The 18,968-nt window shown below is 39.6% G+C and overlaps 1 protein-coding gene across 4 annotated transcripts; it reads left to right on the top strand.

Moving 5' to 3' along the window:
• The first annotated feature begins 715 nt into the window (after window positions 1-715).
• LOC142836411 (rho GTPase-activating protein 20-like) lies at window positions 716-18,608 on the top strand. 4 transcript variants are annotated; one of them, XR_012908081.1, is made up of 7 exons: window positions 716-1,083; window positions 2,876-3,330; window positions 8,913-9,095; window positions 10,926-11,075; window positions 13,063-13,104; window positions 14,732-14,809; window positions 16,401-16,414. XR_012908081.1 is itself a non-coding variant. In XM_075950681.1 (7 exons), the coding sequence occupies exons 3-6, from the start codon at window positions 8,953-8,955 to the stop codon at window positions 16,456-16,458; spliced, it is 393 nt and encodes a 130-aa protein (XP_075806796.1). In that variant the 5' UTR covers window positions 716-1,083; window positions 2,876-3,330; window positions 8,913-8,952; the 3' UTR covers window positions 16,459-16,464; window positions 18,523-18,608. The 4 variants fall into 4 exon arrangements, 3 of the variants coding, with proteins under 3 accessions (XP_075806796.1, XP_075806797.1, XP_075806798.1); XM_075950681.1 differs by lacking the exon at window positions 14,732-14,809 and adding an exon at window positions 18,523-18,608 and having other exon boundaries at window positions 16,401-16,464; XM_075950682.1 differs by lacking the exons at window positions 13,063-13,104; window positions 14,732-14,809 and adding an exon at window positions 18,523-18,608 and having other exon boundaries at window positions 16,401-16,464.
• Window positions 18,609-18,968: the final 360 nt, after the last annotated feature.

Below are 18,968 nucleotides of genomic sequence, written 5' to 3'. Positions count from 1 at the left end.
CAAAGAAAATGCTAAGGTACTTGATTCTGGGACAAAACGACCCCTAGCCGAAAACAAGACGAGGTCTGGGCCTGTTTCTCGCTCACCCACCGACCCTAGTCTGCTGGGTCCTCTGCTCTCTTCCTGGCTGCAGCACATGGCACACCAGAAAGCTCCGAACTGCAGCATCTGAAGGCCCAAGATGAAGGCTGAGGGATGATAGGCTGGATAGGAGGGGGTCCGGGAGCAGGGACCAGGAGAAGCTGGGTGGAGACGGGTCACTTAGACAAGGTCCAAAGGGGCAAAAAAGGGTCAAGGATTTCAGGGGATCTTGATTCAAGAGACCCGAAAACGAGTGGGAAGTGCGGAGGGGAAGCCCGGAGCCCGGAACTCCACCACGGTCTCACCAAAATGAGCACGGCGGCCGCAAGCGCCACGCCGAGCCCCGCCAGCTGCAGCAGCAGCGCAGACATCCCGCAGCTCCACAATTGCGGAAGCGCCGAGCGACGCCGCGCCCCGTCCAGCCCCGCCCCACAGGAGAGGCCTTGCTGGCCCAAGGCCGCCGCCCGCAGCGCCACCACACGGCCGCGTCCCGCCACTGCGGGAACCCGGCGACACCCGCAGCGCCCTCGCGCGGCTCCAGTGAGGATTGCAGGCTGGTCCCGGAGTGCAAGGCACTGGTCTTGTGCAAACTGACATTGCTGCCAGCCTCACACCCGTGCCCTGCAGCGCAGTCAAGTAAGGGTGCCTGACTGCTTTAGATTCTCCCCGGTTAATTGTGCGAGCGCGTGTGTGCGTGCGTGTGTGCGCACGTGCGCACAGGCCCGACGTGGGACCCCGGGGCTGGCGTCAACGGCGGCTGTGACCGTACCGACCCGGCCTCCCCATCAGGCCTGGTCCTAAACAGGCGCTGGTGGGATGCCCGGGATCCCCGGAGCTGCAGTTCACGCCCCGTGCACAGGAGCACAGCAGCCGCCACGGAAGAAGCAGCTTCTCCACCAGGACTCCTCCCAGTCGCCTGCGCCGGAGCCTCCGGCTGAGGAAAAGACGCAGGCCCGGCTGTCTGCGCGGCGCGGGCGCGACGACGGCGGCGGCCGGGTTCAAGTGAGTGGCGACGTGCACAGGAGGCGCGGGTGTGGCGCGTGGTGGCGGCGGGACTCGAGTGCTCGTGGGGCTGCGGGAGGGCTCTGCCCACGGGAGGCGCTGAGAGACAGCGCAGCCAGGACCCCCGACCTCTTATTCGAGCGCCACGCCGCTCCCCACTGGAAACCAGCGTTTCGTTGTTGGTATGACGTGGATGGTGGTAAAATGCTGATAACAGAATATCCTAGCCGTTGTCATTATATGATATTGATCTAATAAAAATCAAAATCAACTTAATGGCTTTATTTTCCAACATTCATTACCTCCCAAGCATGTGGCAACTTAATTTTCAAATATAAATAATCAGAGAAGATTCATTAACCACTATTCACATTTAAAGTCTTCATTTCGCGACGGCAACTCATTGTTTTTTTCAAAATCAAGACAAATAGGATACCTTTTAGTAAATTATTCATTAGCAAGAGGGGGACCTCACTTTTTTCATCATCAAGAAAACAGTTCCCTATACTATATTTCATCCAAGTCTTATAACAATTTAATCTTTCTGTGATCAATGAAAATTACCCAATTTAAGTTACAGGAATTTCCAGATATGATTAGTTTAAAAGTTAATGTAAACACATCAATCTTAAGGGGAAGGAAATGAAGGACAAAACAAAACACATGTTGTTTGGATTTCCAGTATGAAGACTTGTCACGTGTCAAGGAGAGAAGAGGTGGGGAGGCAGGTGACTTTAGAGTGAGAGAGAGAGGTAGGCAGCAGATCAGAATCAGCAAACTCAGGATCAAAGAGACAGACAGAAAACAAAATAAAAGTTCCTTCCTGACTTTGAACTCAGTGGGCCGAGAAGACCAAATGTAGCCCATGGCGACTTCATGGTAGCCTGGAGGGGCTGTGTTAGGGGCAGGATTTCTGGGAAGCAAAAGTACAGTACCGCAGTGTTTAGAGATAAATCTCAGGATATTCGGTATGAAATAGTTCACCGAGGGATAGCAGGAGCAACTCTTTTTTTTTTTTTTTTTTTTTTTTTTTGGTTTTTCGAGACAGGGTTTCTCTGTGGTTTTGGAGCCTGTCCTGGAACTAGCTCTTGTAGACCAGGCTGGTCTCGAACTCACAGAGATCCGCCTGCCTCTGCCTCCCGAGTGCTGGGATTAAAGGCGTGCGCCACCACCGCCCGGCCAGGGGCAACTCTTTGAAGGAGTGTGGTGTCTCACTGTCGGGCTTCATCATACTCCTAATGAGTTTTATGTTAAGAGGGAATGGCATGCCTTTCTCCATTGAAAGAGCCCATCTCCAAAACCTTGTGTACACCTAGACAATCTGCACGTGTATAAGCGGGAATCTACTTTTCAATGACAGTCTTCATAAATGCAGGAATTTATGAAATCTAAGAAAACAGGCCTTTATCAGTCTAATAAAATTAGGTTTTTTTTTTTGGTTTTTTTCGAGACAGGGTTTCTCTGTGGTTTTGGAGCCTGTCCTGGAACTAGCTCTTGTAGACCAGGCTGGTCTCGAACTCACAGAGATCCGCCTGCCTCTGCCTCCCGAGTGCTGGGATTAAAGGCGTGCGCCACCACCGCCCGGCTAAAATTAGGTTTTATTAGCCAGTTAGTCATGAATTCCATTGCAAGCTTGTATGACTGTGGTGTTCACACATTGTCAGGTGGACTGGAAAAGACCATGTTACTCGGGGTAACTGAGTTATGTGAATGCACTTCATCAGCTGCTTTTACATCAGTACCTTTGTGATCTTGATCAAATGGTGTAACCTCTCTGCTTCTCATTCCACAGCTCTATAGAGAAGATAATGATGACTCTTATGACGATATAATGTAGACTTGTCGGGAAAAAAAATTCTGTTTTGAAGATTTAAATTATTTTGAGATCTCAGCGCAGCAGCTTCTCTTAGTGGATACATGTAGCCAGCATCTCCTCCTAATGAAGCATCTCTTTACAACATATGAAGAGCATCATAGAAAATCACAACTGTGCACAGCGAAGACAGAGACCAGCATTTCATGGGGGACTCAGTCCCAGTAGACACATCTTCATTACAGCTTCTGCATCTATGGCTTGGGAAACATCACTGAAGAGGGGCTGGAAAGACTCGAAGAGTCAGAACACAATGAAGCCTAATCTGAAGGTTTCTTCTACAAAGTGTTGTATAAAGGAGCCCAGAAACATCGGTGGCAATATCATGTTGACGTGGAAGGGGGAAAGTTTCACCCCAAGGAAAAAAATCACAGGTAACAGGGCTTCTGGGAGAGTAATTAGAATTTCCCAGGGATGAGGTTCATTTTGACCATCTAATTTTATATGTTATGCCTCGAAACCACATACATACAAACAACAAAACCAGACTCAGCATGTTGAGTATTTGTGGGTTATTTGTTCTGATGTGACACTACAAGGTTCCCATGAGCAGAGGACAAACAGTTGAAGCGAGGCCATTTGTCCTTTCAAAAAAGTGAACAACAGAAAATAGTCCTGTGTGTCTGATTCCGTTAGGACACAAGAGTTTGGGGAGGCACATTGCTAATTATTCTATCTATCTATCATCTATCTATCTATCTATCTATCTATCTATCATCTATCATCTATCTATTCATCTATCTGCCTATGGTTATGAAAACCTATGCTAAAACAAGCAATTGTGGTTTAACAATAGTTCAAAAATATTTTTTTAAAAGCCAAAATGTTGAAGAAAATAAAATGCCTGTGTCATTTTTTCAGTTATGGCATGAGCCCTAGAATGCTGACATCAGAGTGTCTGTCTCCCTGACTACTACAGAGTCCTCAGACTTCAGTGGTTGGTCTACCAACTGCTGTGGCCATCTTTGGTGCTTAGTGCCAACAAAGGAAAAGATAACTTCACATTCATTAAAAGTTTCTCTATTCGAGGGTCTACTGTAAAGGTATTGTTAATAAGTGGTTATGATTCTTATGTTAGACTAATGGTATCATGAAATAATCCATAACTATACATCTATATTTATCTATCCATCCATCCATCATCTGTCTATCCATCTATCATGTCTGTCTGTCTATCTATCTATCTATCTATCTACCTAAGTATACCTCTTTGTTTGTCTATCTGTCTAGTTGACAGACTAAAGGTATCATGAAGTATTCTATATCCATCTATGTAGCTATCTGCATCTTTCAATCTATCATCTATCGATCTAGCTATACCTATTTGTATATATAAATCTATCCATCTATCTATGGTTATAAAAATCTGGTGCTCTTTATAAACCCTTGTGGACCAGCTGTTTTTCAAAAATAATATTTCAAGCCAAATCATGGAAGGAAATACATGTGTCACTTTGTCAGTTATGGCATGAGCCTTAGAATGTTGACATCAGAGTGGTCTGTCTCCACGACTACTACAGGGTCCTCAGACTTCAGTGGTTGGTCTACCAACTGCTGTGGTCATCTTTGGTGCTTGGTGCCAAGGAAGGAAAAATAATTTCACGGTCATTGAGAGGTTCTTCATTCCAGGATCCACTGTAAAGGTGTTTTTAATAATTAGTTTTGATTCTTAATACAGATTAATGATATCATGACGTGTTCTATATCTATCCATCTCTATCTATCTATCTATCTATCTATCTATCTATCTATCTATCTATCTATCTTTTTGTATCTGTCAGTCTATCCGTCTCACTCTATCTATCTATCTATCTATCTATCTATCTATCTATCTATCTATCTATCTATCTATCTAGTTGAAAGACTATTGTATCATGTAGTATCTATCTATCTATATCAATCTATTCATCTGTCTACATATCTATCAATCTATCAGTCTATATTTGTATGTATAAATCTATCCATCTATCTATGGTTTTGAAAATCTGATGCTACTTATAAACCCTTGTGGACCAGCTGTTTTTCAAAAATAATATTTCAAGCCAAATCATGGAAGGAAATGCATGTGTCACTTTGTCAGTTATGGCATGAGCCTTAGAATGTTGACATCAGAGTGGTCTGTCTCCATGACTACTACAGGGTCCTCAGACTTCAGTGGTTGGTCTACCAACTGCTGTGGTCATCTTTGGTGCTTGGTGCCAAGGAAGGAAAAATAATTTCACGGTCATTGAGAGGTTCTTCATTCCAGGATCCACTGTAAAGGTGTTTTTAATAATTAGTTTTGATTCTTAATACAGATTAATGATATCATGACGTGTTCTATATCTATCCATCTCTATCTATCTATCTATCTATCTATCTATCTATCTATCTATCTTTTTGTATCTGTCAGTCTATCTGTCTCACTCTATCTATCCATCTATCTATCTATCTATCTATCTATCTATCTATCTATCTAGTTGAAAGACTATTGTATCATGTAGTATCTATCTATCTATATCAATCTATTCATCTGTCTACATATCTATCAATCTATCAGTCTATATTTGTATGTATAAATCTATCCATCTATCTATGGTTTTGAAAATCTGATGCTACTTATAAACCCTTGTGGACCAGCTGTTTTTCAAAAATAATATTTCAAGCCAAATCATGGAAGGAAATGCATGTGTCACTTTGTCAGTTATGGCATGAGCCTTAGAATGTTGACATCAGAGTGGTCTGTCTCCATGACTACTACAGGGTCCTCAGACTTCAGTGGTTGATCTACCAACTGCTGTTCCCATCTTTCGTGTTTAGCCAAGGAAGGAAAAGATAATTTCACGGTCATTGAGAGGTTCTCCATTCCAGGCTCCACTGTGAAGGTATTATTTTAATGAGTAGTTTTGTTTGCCATGATAGACTGATGGTGACAGCAAATGTCTGTCTTGATTACTCCAGACCATTTGAGATAATTCTTGACTCAGTAGTGGCTTTATGAAAAGCGATCCATGTTAGCAATATTCAGTACCAATCCCCTTAACAAATACAATTATGCCAGGGGAGGTATGGTCTTGGATACACAGGAGAATACTGTGTGTTAATCTACAAAATTATCTGCCCAAGTTATGAGATGATGATTATTTTCTGCTCCTTCTCATTGTTTTACCTACTATAACCACAATGATTTCTTGGAAACCTGTCAGATTTCAACCCAAAATATAAGAACTCTCTGGTTTTCAGCATATTGTTATAGTTTCCAACATATATTGTGTTCTTTAGAATCCATTTCCTAATATTTTGCCAATGATTCAGATTAGAGAGGAATGATTCTCAAAAATACTTTTTTACTTTAATTTTTATCATGGAATTGAGTTGGAACTATTTTTAACATGTATGAGGACATATGTTTGACATGTGAGAGGAAACGGTAGGCTGTTGCCCCTTTTGACTCTTTGATCACAGGGATCTTAATGCTAAATAGAAGCTATGGTGTTTCAGTGCATATTCCTTGAAATCTATAACATATGTTTTGGACAGAGTAATATTCACTTAAAGGTGTATGTTTTGAGTGTTCACACAGTATGGGCCTGGCACAGGAAAGAAACCACTGAGGTAGCTGCATTATAATTACCGGGAAAATTTTATTGTGGGTAAGAGAGAATGTTAATGTTCAGAGGCAATTGGAAGAGTTTATAGCAGAAATAAAAAGAAACAGATTTGATGTTGCCAAAACTGTCTGTGAAAGAAGGTAGAACTGTGGAGATACCTGGACAGAGAAAAATTACCCTGTATTATCAATCTGTGAAAGAAGGTAGAATTGTGGAGATACCTGGACAGAGAAAAATGACCCTGTATTATCAATCTGTGAAAGAAGGTAGAATTGTGGAGATACCTGGACAGAGAAAAATCACCCTGTATTATCAATAGAGCAAGGCGAGTTCTAGAACATCTGGGAGTTTGTATAGTGAAGAAGGAGAGGGGGTTGTTGTGGGGAGACAGGAAAGTGGGGGCTGCGAGATAGATAGCAAGCACTTTTGAATAGAGACACAGGGAACTGGAGGGCAACATGGGTGTTGATATCCTGATAGGAGCCAAAGTTTAATGGAGAGCCACATGTCGCTTTGCCAGAGGCGAGGGAAATGACTCCTTTTGCTGTTCAAGGACCATTTCTCAATTTTGCTTTGGTTTGTCTTTGTTTTCTTTGTTTATTCTAGCCATCATAAATCATTCTATAGTCCGTCTTGTGCAGGACCACAAATCTGGAATTTCTCAACATATATGTTCCCTGAGTCCTAATTATTTTTTTAAATATTTATTTATTTATTATGTATACAATATTGTCTCTGTGTATGTCTGCAGGCCAGAAGAGGGCAGCAGACCTCATTACAGATGGTTGTGAGCCACCATGTGGTTGCCGGGAATTGAACTCAGGACCTTTGGAAGAGCAGGCAATGCTCTTAACCACTGAGCCATCTCTCCAGCCCCCCTAATTATTTTAAATCATTAGGAAAACCTGCTTTTAGTTATTCATTTTTTGACATTTTTTCACTTTCAGCTACAAAGGAATGGGTTTGATTATAGCATTTTAATACATAGATTACTTTCTGATTTTTTTTATATCACACTCCAACATATCAATCCTTTTAAATCAGATTACACAACAGAAAATCTTTATAAAGAACTTTAAAGTTTGGTAGGGCTTGGCTATCTTAATTAGTACTGTATAGTTACACATATCACTGAAAACAGAGTTTGCAAAAGGTACAATCTACTACTCTCATCAAAGTTCAATCATTTTAAACACATGGGCATTCTAGTTTGATATGATATTTCTATGATTATTATGTGTCCACGCTATACTACACACTTAACATTCAGGTTTACAGACTCTCTCAGGTTGCTTCAGTCACAATTCTTTGTGGCTCAAGGCTTTATTTCTACTAAGCATGTGTGTCTCCTCCATAGTCTTCAAAGCTTCCCGACTTTCCTGTGCATGAAAATGTCTGACTGTCTCACTGAGTTACATTCGTTTATAAAGTCTCCTGTGACTCTTGCATGTGTGACACTGTAAGATTCACAGTGTTGGTGAAGTCTGGATGCTGCCTTTATCATGTGGATCCTGGTTAGATAAAAAAAAAAATTAAGAATTGAGAATCTTTGAGGATAAATCTGTATGTCACAAGGTTTTACATAAGTATTCCACTGTTATTGCACACATATGATTGCAGTTAGGGTTAGCAATGATATCCGTGTTGATATCCAATGCCATCTTTCAGGAGTCACTTACTTAGGCCTTCACTAATGTTTGGCATTGATCGCTCCCCTCTCTGAATCCCACTAGAGTGTGAGTATATCTTCTCTCCAATAGGACGCCTTGTGATGTGTTTTCTACTTTTATTTTAAATCACAACTGATGTTCATAGATTCCCAATACTTTTTTAAAATATGAATTTCTTTATTAGTCAAATTTTAAAAGTGATTTCAAATGAGATAGAGTTACATCACTCACCCCTTTCCTCACTCTAGGCCAGAGGTTCTCACCTGTGGGTGGTGACCTTTTGGTGGTCCCTTATCAGATATTCTGCATGTCTCATGCTTCCATTAGATTCAGAGCAGTAGCAAAACTACAGTTATGAAGTAGCAAGAAAATAATTTTATAGTTGGGGTTCCCCACAACATGAGGAACTGTACTAAAGGGTTGCAGTGTTAGAAAAGCTGAGGACCACTTCCCAAGACCCTACCAGTACACTGTTTAAACTTTTCCCATGACTCTCAAGTAGACAGCTTCTAAAAAAGAGCCCACTCCTGCACTGTGTTCCCAATCCTCCTTTTCCTAAGCAACCTCTTCTTTTCTGTTATATTTTAAAGATGTTGAAAGCTCGACAGAGTTCAGGTGGGGAGTTGAGCCTGTACTTTTAGTCTCTTTTATCCTGTGAAATCCAGCATAACAGCCACTGAATACCTGTTCTTCTAGTTGGAGACCTGCACCAGGAGAAGCCTTTTTTTCCCCCTAAATGGAAACCCTTGAGGAGAAAGCCGCGGGAGAGAAACATCGAACCTTGCTCTGCCAAGGTCCCGTGGAACTGAGAAGAGGCTGGAGAAGGAAGAAACAACACCTCTCCTTGTTCAGTGATGTGTTGGTTGTGTCTCACAACCTGTGAGTATGTGCATCGTGCCTTCCTTACTATAAGACGCTACACTTTATTAGGCCTTACTGTATAGAACTAGAAAAGGATTTTTATTTCTTTCATTGTTTGAAATTATAAGTACTTCATTAGCATTTCATCCTTCCCTTTCCTCCTGACAAGTCCTCCTATATTCTCCTTCTTGCCATCTTTCAAAATCATGGCTTCTTTTTTATTAATGTTTGCTACATTTATGTTTGTTAAGAAACATGTATATACACATATGCCATATATTCTATGTATACTAACTAAATATAACCTATTCAGTCTGTATGTATACACACACACGTGTGTGCGTTTTCAGGGCTGTCTATATGCTCTCTGTAAGGAGAGAATATTTATTTTACTGTCAGAACTCTTTGTTGGCCTATAAATCTTTGAGTAGGGTTGAGGTTTAATAGACTTTCCCCTAAAATATTTCTCATTCGATTTCAACAAATGTTTAAGTCATATTTTAAAACCATGAATCATTTAATGTGCTGTTTTGCTGTTTGATCCTGTGGAAGGAATAGCAGCAAAACTGGAAAGGAGGCAGATACAGAAGCACATGAGGATAATGACGACTGCAGGAGAGAGCTCTGTTCTACAGTGTAAACACAACCTACCGGGTTCATTTTCCTCTCAAAGTTCCCAGCCCGTAGGCCGATGGTTAGTTAGTGTCTGACTGCAGCAAGGGGAAAGAATTGAATGGCCTGACTGTCTGTCTGTCCATCAAGCTGTCCATCTTTCTAGTCATTTCCTGTCAGATCCTCTCAGTCCACAGTTGGAAATGCTCACATTTATTTTAACAAGACAGTAGTAAAGTCATTTGAAATACAAAAGGAAATACTGACAATTTGCTACACGAGCGTAGTTTGTGAAAGTAAGTGGAATTTACAATGTTTTTGAGAATTAATGAAAATAAGATGGTTGACTTTCTTAAAGGTCAAAAGATTTGTTCTCTGCTGTTGTGTTATGACAGCAGATAAAGTAATTTTGAGATTGTCATATACTTTATGGAATGAGGGTTGTCAAGTTTATAGGAGATGATTTTTTTTTTTTTGAGACAGGGTTTCTCTGTGGTTTTGGAGCCTGTCCTGGAACTAGCTCTTGTAGACCAGGCTGGTCTCGAACTCACAAAGATCCGCCTGCCTCTGCCTCCCGAGTGCTGGGATTAAAGGCGTGCGCCACCACTGCCCAGCTTGAGATGATTTTTATTATTACATTTTCTTGGCAGATTATACCTTAAAATATTATAATTAGTGGTTTCCTGTTTAAGCATTTCATATATATAGATATATTATCAAATTGCATATAAATACATATGGGATTAGCTGTCTTGAGGGAAAGGGCAATGGAATTTGAATTTTGCTAAGTCAGGCAATATTTCTCTATTATTTATTATGAAAGGGTCATTAGATGGAGTCATTTAAGTAAAATATAAAATATTATCAGTGAAGTTATGTAAGAAAATAAGCAGAAAAGTTTGGCACTTAACTAAAAAGATGGTAGAATATTTTAACACGTGGCTTTCTAAAAATGCCATGTCTTTAAATAACACTGAATGGTCATTCTGAACACTCATCAGTCATAAATAAAGACCATTCTATGACTGACTATTCTTGGCCATGAAAAAGTGTGAACCCTGTAACTTCCTTCAGCACAGACGTTGTGAAGGCACATCTACATGACATGCGCTGTGCCGAGGTGACAGAAAGGGATGAGTCCTCCTCTGCTCTGGAGCAGGAAGAACTAGGTCTGAGCACAAGTGATTCCAACTACAATGAAAAGCAAACTAACACAGTGATGTGACTCTCTTTCAGGCGTAAGAGAAAGTTCAAGACCAAACATATCATCCCCCTGAGTTACCTGTGGATGGGTGACTATGTGGACATAGTCGGGAGAGACAGCAGCTCTGCCTGCAAGTCCATTCTCCTGTCCTGGCCCGTGGGAAATTTTGTGGCCACCTTTCGGTAAGACCTATAGCTTGGAGATGTGTTGACTAGAGGCCGGCTGTGGAAATTGTCAGTCAACTTAATCCTGTTTTATTCACAAGGAAAAAAACGCAAATCAATTAACCGGAATGTTTACACATTGTGAAATCATTTTAGCCTGATTACGCACCAACTCAGGCTTTTCCCTCCCATGATGACCCTGGTTTTCTGTACTTTCCACCACACACATTTCTTCATGTAAGTAGATTCTTTAGATTCTCATCTATGGTGTTCATCAGGACTCCACACGATCCTTACGGTGGAAATGAGATGCCTTCTGTCCTTTGAAGGATGTGGAGAGGACAAGGCCTTACTCCATCTCCACATTCTCCTTCCCCAAACAATCTGATACTGTCTGGGTTCTCAAAGTACCTGGAGAGAAATTGATCTCTCCCCAGGAATATTGTATAGTATAATCAAATTTGACAAATACCTACTATACTCCCAAGTGAATTTCTTTATCTTATTTTTTTTTTTTTTTTGGTTTTTTGAGACAGGGTTTCTCTGTGGCTTTGGAGCCTGTCCTGTTCGAGACAGGCTGGTCTCGAACTCACAGAGATCCACCTGCCTCTGCCTCCCGAGTGCTGGGATTAAAGATGTGCGCCACCATTGCCTGGCTAAAAATGTTATCTTTAATTGTACAGATAAACATAATTACTCATTGAAACTCAGTTCTTGAAGGTTTGTACAGTGGGATGTATATCTTTGGTGTCTATAATCAACTCATGAGGACCAGTGTCACTAGACCATCAGAGTCAGGGTTAATTTCTGAGTTCATGTAAATGTCAGATTCACACGCCTGTCTTTCATGAGAGGATGTAATCATGGCATACCGGGTATACCTTGAGTGGCATCTTGGAATCACAGGATTGTGTAGCAAACACCTGCTCTGGGCAGCATACATGTTTCTTTTGAGTCCACATGAAAAACTCATCATATGCAACCCCCAATTAGGATTCTCCTCTTTCCTCTGTCCAAACATCTAACCTCATCACAGAACTGACTCAACTAACACAAGCACTTGCAAGTTTTATAAACTTCCTAGGACCCGTGAGTTTGCTCTTACCCAGGGAAAGAATTTCCTCAGGAATCTTTGAGGAAGAAGATCATCTTTGTGGCTTTCTCTGAACACTTTCTTTTCCCTTGCTAATGTCCCTGAAGAATGTATATAGTTATTGTGTAGTGTTTCCCCCACCTTGAGATTGAGAGGAAGTACTGTATTTTGGGATGTATGAAGAGTTTCATGACGGAATTTCTTTTCATGAAGGAGTAAAAGCAGGAAGTTTATTTAGACTAGTTCACATTTAATGAAATATATATCAGTTGTTTCCAATCATGCATAGCACTAAGTGCCTCCAATGCCACTTTCTGTAATGGTGAGAACAGATGTGTTGTCTATGTCCATGTGCAGGTTGGGGATCATAGGCACAATCACCCTTCTGATGAAACTGGTTGCAGGCAGATTAAAATGTGGGTGAGCATGAATGGTAGAAACATGAAATGTGCCAGTCTTTGTGTAAAAATCAGTCCATAGTTCCATAGAAATTAGAGAGCATTTCCATGTGACTGTGCAGCCCAAACATGAATGTAGGACCATGGCAAAGGGAGAAGTAAAGTTTCTGCACGAATGTTCTTCCCAGCATGGACCATTATTTTCATAAAGTGGAAAAAAATCACATATTAATTTTATGTATAAAATAACAATATGTGGCACAGGTTTGTGAGAAAGGGGAAATAAAAACAGTGAAGTTCACAACCAGCCTCCACACTGTAGTGAACTTCCTATCAAGTGAGGTTTCCAGTGAAAGAACAGGTCAATCAGAGCCCCGCTCCTGTGGAGAATGCCACCCACCCCTGTGCCCTCACTCTTGAAAACTGACACATAGTATCTTTTATGGGTATAGTCTTCAAAATCTTAGTATCAATGTTTCAAGAGTCTAAATGTTTTCCACGTTTTACATTACAGTTCTATGGAACAGAAAGATCGGTGGTATTCTTTTCTCCAAAGGTATATTATTAGCGTTCATACTTTATTCCTTAGTGGCATGCCATGTTCCATTTTAAGTATATATATGCCTGCCTTCTTTCTTTCTTTCTTTTTTTCTATCTATCTATCTATCTATCTATCTATCTATCTATCTATCTATTTATCTATCTACACTTATCTGTCTATATATGTGCACATATGTACATATATGTATATATGCATATCTATTTGTGTATATTTATGTGTGGATATCTATATAAAAATATAGATATATGCTATATATCGGTATGTTTATATACTATATGTTATATTTCTATATTTGTATCTACCTATGTATCTATCTATCTATGTATTTATATATCTATACATCTTCCCTTCACCCTCTATGTGTGGTAAACTGTACTCTCCAGACTTGCTTTAAATGGATAGATTTATCTATATATATAAACATATATAGAGAGAAGTTCTCTTGTTGATTTTCACCAATGTCTATTAATATAATGTTTTCTTTGTTGCATAAAAGTAATTTCTAGCCTGTAACATAAATCATGATATTTATCAATATAAATACATATTCCTATATATAGATATATTTATAAAATCTGATAGACTGACTTCAAATGTGCTGTTGATTAGATGGTCCCTGACTACTACTTTAATTTCTCCTATTAATACACAGAGTTGGTTTCACTTTGAGGAATTTCTGGTTGCCATTCTCTTCATTTTCTCCTCTTTATTCTATATATTGGCGTAAACAGTACTCTACAAACTTATTTTAAATTCCCCTCAACACAGATTTCTCTACCATGAGCACTCAATCCATCTGCTGCTTCCCACTGTGAAGTGAAGCAGGTTCCTGCCCTTCTCTTGCAGACAAAATATTTTGAGGACTGGCTATGCTTCTAAAATAATAACTTAGGACAGCAAGCTATTACCTAAACATGTCTTTGTTTCTGAAATACTTTTGAATATTCCCTAATCTGTATGCATATTTCTGAACCTATAGCTTTACATTAATGATATTAATAAAATAAGCTACTAGAAAATTCATTACTGTATTGTATGTTTTTATTGCATTTGAACAGATCCATTAATGACGCCACAAAGGGCTACAGGAAGCATTTTAAACTCCCGATATTCACTGAGGATATCCCAAACTGTGTCAGTGTATGTGAATATAAAACAAAAGATGAAACTGCAAGTCCATCACCAGAGAGTAACAGGCAGTTTGTGGAGCAGTGGGAACTGGGATCATAGGAAGAGAGTGAAGGGGGGGAGAGAGAGTTTGAGAATTTAGATAACATTTTTGTAAGGGGTGTATGTGTATGCCATGCCTATATGTCTTTCATATGTGATATGTAGAAAGCAGCATGAAACAAGATTGATCCATATTAGCTACAGTTCCCCCCAAAAGAAATAATTTTTGTTTAAATGACTGAGTAACCAGTACCTAAGTACTTGAAGTTAAAATAAACATGTTACTGACAGTCTTCTAGGGTTATGATATAGAAAGGGAAAAAAACAAGATATTTATTTATTGTACATTAGAAATGTCATATGGCTTGCAGATTATAAGTGATGGCTAGACAATAACAATGAATAATATGTTCCCAAGTTATTTTATAGCATTTTCTCTGCATTTTTATAGCCTTTATATATAACAACAACAGACTTGGAGACAGTCAATGACATCATCCAGAAGTTACTCCCTATGATAGGAATGCCTGTAAGTTACTATCAAGCTACTTTGAGTTTTGTTTTCTAGATCTACATATGTGAAAATGTGCATATAAATATTTACATAAAAATGTGATCAAGATAAATTTACATGTCATATTTTAAAATAACATTTTGGAACTGAGGCCTCAAAGATAAAATCATAGATTTTAGAGGGTCATTTTTCTTAGATATTTTCTTGGCCATTTAAGATTCATGTGAAATGAAACTCACAGCCCAGTGGTCTTGAGCTATCTGTTTAGTCTCACTATAGAATTAAAAAATTAAAAAATAATGGACAAAATTTAGTCATACACAAACACACACCATATTGAAAGACTGCCAATCTTAGAGGGAAGGCAGCTTTTCTCCCTTTTCCTTTCTAATTCTTTTCCTTTACTAATTGTTATATAGTTCCTTCTCTCTTCAATTCCTTGCTTTTCATTTCTTTCTGTGTAGTTAGTTGTAGGTGTATGTGTTTGGGTGTGTTCTTTTTTCTCTTTTTTGTAATCTTTATGCATATTGTCTGTCTGTTTCTATCTCTGTTCTTTTGCTCTACATACATATCTGTGTATATCTTTGCATTTTTGTGCTTAAATATACATGTATATCTCTGTGTAGTTACATCTCTGCTGTGCGAATGTGTCTCTGTATGTATGTATGTCCCGCTCCATCACCTTCTGTGAGTTTGTATTCTTTCTCTCTCTTTGTCTCTCTCTTTGTCCAGGTCCCTCTCTTTCACTTTGTGTGTGTATGGGGTGTGGTAGTGCTGCGTTTGGCTGTGTGAATGTGTATAACTGCTAGTTTTAATGATTAAGGCTTCTGTAGGACAATGTCTTTTTTTTAAAATCAGGAACGAAAAGTAAAGTACAATTAGTGATAACTCCAGTTGAAGTCTATTTTCCCTTTTTCCACTCCTCTAGAGTGCTAAATATTTCAAAGGATATAATATTTAGATGGTTGATTCAAGGATCCATTGCACCGTGTGCGGTAATTCGATTGTGGAACTTGTTTTCAGCACCTGGCCTATTTTCTAGGTTAGACACATGTCCTTCATCTCCATAGACAGGACATCTCTGAATGAAAGTCAAAGTTGTTTTTACTCAGAGGCATCCCTCAAACCTCCGTGATTTTGTCTATTTTGCCCAATGTTGCCGAAGTTACCACATCTTTCAAGTGATACTTTGCTCAAGAAATCACTTGAGGCACTGAGGGTGTATCGCTCTCTGGATACTAGGCTGTGTGGGCATTTAAAGTCAAACGTCAATATTCCACACTCAGTGTGGACAAACAGATATAACAGATCTCAGAATAGCATTTTTGTTGGTAAGTGTTGATGGGTGAATGCAATTTCTTATCCCATAGTTACTCAGATCCTACTGTGGATCAAAAGATGTAGGTTCCTTCAGACAGGCTGTGCAAGTACCCAGGGTTGTCTGCTGAGATCAGCCCAGATGACTCAAACCTGTAGTCAGAGGACACATCATTAGTACTGCCCTTAATGGTTTTCCTGCTAGAGATCTGGGAATGCTTGCAAAAGGTATTCTCCAGAGTCCACTTTGAGTGGCTATGTGTGATGGTTGGATCTTTTTGCCTCCCAGAGTGCTCAAGGTTACCAGCTGTGGTTCTGTCGTGGCTCTGAGAAAGCCCCAGGCCTAGTCCAAGGTAAGCAATAGGGGAATCTAAATAGGGACTAACTAAGTTCAATGTTCTCACTCTGAACTCTTAACGTTTTCATCACTCAGTCTTAAAGTTAAATGCACATTAAAATAAATAACTTAAACATTATTTCATTCTTTGATTCATAATTACCAACTACTTAATATAACCATACATTGATACCATCTCTTTTGGCAATAGTTTATGAACTGGTGGGAAAAAAGTCTGGAATTTTCTTACACACTTCTACCTGAGAAACAGAATTTCCCTAAAAAGACAAAGAAACCAAGACTTTGGGTATCTTGTTTCTAAAGAAAAATAATTAAAATTCATTTGTTGAAGATTAAAGACAATCCTAGGGACTACAAGTTGTCTCAGTGATTAACAACACCAGTTACCTTGTTTTTTTCAAAGGTCTGGATTCAGTTCACAGCACTCACAGACATAACATGGTGCACAAATATACATGGGAGCAAAACACAATTACATACATAAATAAGTCTAAAATAAAATTTAAAATTTTTATATGAGGAATGTTTGGTTTGCTCCTAACTACATAGCTTCTGTTTTGGAAAGAATGTGAGAAATCTAGCCATTTCTCTGACCCTGTGTAAATACAGGCAGCTCACATCTCTAGGACCTGTATTTCCCCACTGAATGGGAGGTACGATGTTCAGACTCTTGGAGCCTACCTGACGGCATCACCTGTGATTCCTTATGTTGCATTTTTCTGGAATTTTTCGCAAGCATATTGACACATAGGTAATAGTAATAGAAGATTTATCAGAAGCATTAGGATAAGAATTAAAATTGTGAGATTACCAAGTCTGCTCACGAGCGGGCTTTTCAATTGGTACTGAACAGGTGATGTTCTAAGACATGAAGTGACCCTCAGACAAGTAACAGTGAGGATATCTGTTGGAGACTAGAAAACACTGCCTTGTTCAAACCTTTCTCGTGTACCCTGAGAATAATCTGTGTGCATATTCTTGATTATTCAAAATAAACTGAAATTACACTACTATTTCATTTATAATATTTACTTTCAGGGTCTTAGTACATTGGGCAGTATTAGGGGCTTAATTCACCTCCACACTGGATACTTTGTTTCTTTATAGCACAGGGTATTAATATTGAGTCAGATAGGTAAGGGATTCCTGGTCCACAATGTCACAATCAAATAAATGCTGGGAATACAGGCATGTGTCAAAAATGTCTGGTCCTTCTGCTTTTTATTTTTATCTGTCTATCTATCTATCTGTCTATCTGTTTGTTTGCTTTATGATTCTAGGCAAAGCATTTTTAAAATTTTTAAAAATCTTTTCTCATTTTACATACCAGTTCCCACTCCCTCCCCTTCTTCCACTAACTCCACCTTCTTCCTTCCCCCATGTACTCCTCAGGGAGGGTTAGGTTTTCATTTGAAATCAACAAAGTCTGAAACATCACTTTTTTGAGGCAGGAACAAGGCCCTCCCCTCTATATCTAGGATGAGCAAGGTATCCCTCCAAAAGAGAAGAAAAATGTAAACCATGGTAGACAAATAGCAAAAGCTACTCTGCTGCTTCTGAAAACCATGTCGTCACACTGTGAGTGGAAATAGATTCTTTATATATGTGACAGATATCATAAAAGAAAAATATTGAACAGAGCAGTGCTTGACACGATTAAGAAAATTACTTCAACATTACCTGTCCCCAAACCATAGAAACATCTTTCCTTTCCATGCTGAAGTAAGATTCCAATGATGCAAAAATCTTGATATCAAGGCAGAAACCAGCAGTGCTTAAACCTGTTAAAGGGGAGCACAGCAAAAGTCACCCCTATACAGTGTACTGATGGGCCTATGTTCTTCAAACAAAGTGGCAAGTTCAAAGTTTTCTTCTCTGTTTTTAGAGATCTCAGCTTACACATCCTTCCCTGCTCAGCATATCCCAGGAAGGCCACCGAGGCCCAGTCTGCTTTGACCAGAGCACAGTATAACAGTGTGTGGTAAAGCACATTGGCAGGGTTTGTCTCATTCATTACTATGAGTTACAGCTCATTCTTATTTTCTTCTCATAGAGCATGAGCATCCCTATGACATTATAATGAGGAACAGCCTAAATACCTTCAATCGAAGGGAATCAAGAAATCTCACAGCTTTTCCTGCCCTGCCTGGGCTGTATGTGGAACAACCAGATATACAGGGACGATTCATCCTAAAGCCCAGAGAAGCAGCAAGAAGTCAGAAGCAGAGCAGTGAGTCCATTACCTTCCTTCATGTGTCCTTTCTCAGTTCCAATTTCTATCCTGCAAAAAAAAATCAATGCAGTGTGTCATTTCTTGGTTCATTTCTTGTCGAGAACAAAAACAAAGGTTACTATAGGTATATGTGCATAAACACACATGCAAATGAACACACACACTCACTCACACATCCTACTACATCTGTATAAATTTACTTGTAATTTTGGTCTGAGTATTTGGTATTGGATATCCAACCTATATGGTATGCTGAGGAAGACTGC

The sequence above is a fragment of the Microtus pennsylvanicus genome, chromosome 16 (assembly GCF_037038515.1).
Source record: "Microtus pennsylvanicus isolate mMicPen1 chromosome 16, mMicPen1.hap1, whole genome shotgun sequence".
In the NCBI taxonomy this organism is placed as follows: Eukaryota; Metazoa; Chordata; class Mammalia; order Rodentia; family Cricetidae; genus Microtus; species Microtus pennsylvanicus.
This window is presented reverse-complemented; position numbering and strand designations above follow the sequence as displayed.

What these genes read in the sequence shown, in the direction of transcription:
- LOC142836411 (XM_075950681.1), top strand. Translation starts at nt 8,953, where the DNA reads ATGGAAACCCTTGAGGAGAAAGCCGCGGGAGAGAAACATCGAACCTTG. An exon ending in AATTTTGTGGCCACCTTTCG is followed by an intron (nt 11,076 to 13,062) that starts GTAAGACCTATA and finishes TTTACATTACAG; the next exon opens with TTCTATGGAACAGAAAGATC. An exon ending in TGGTATTCTTTTCTCCAAAG is followed by an intron (nt 13,105 to 16,400) that starts GTATATTATTAG and finishes TTTGCCTCCCAG; the next exon opens with AGTGCTCAAGGTTACCAGCT.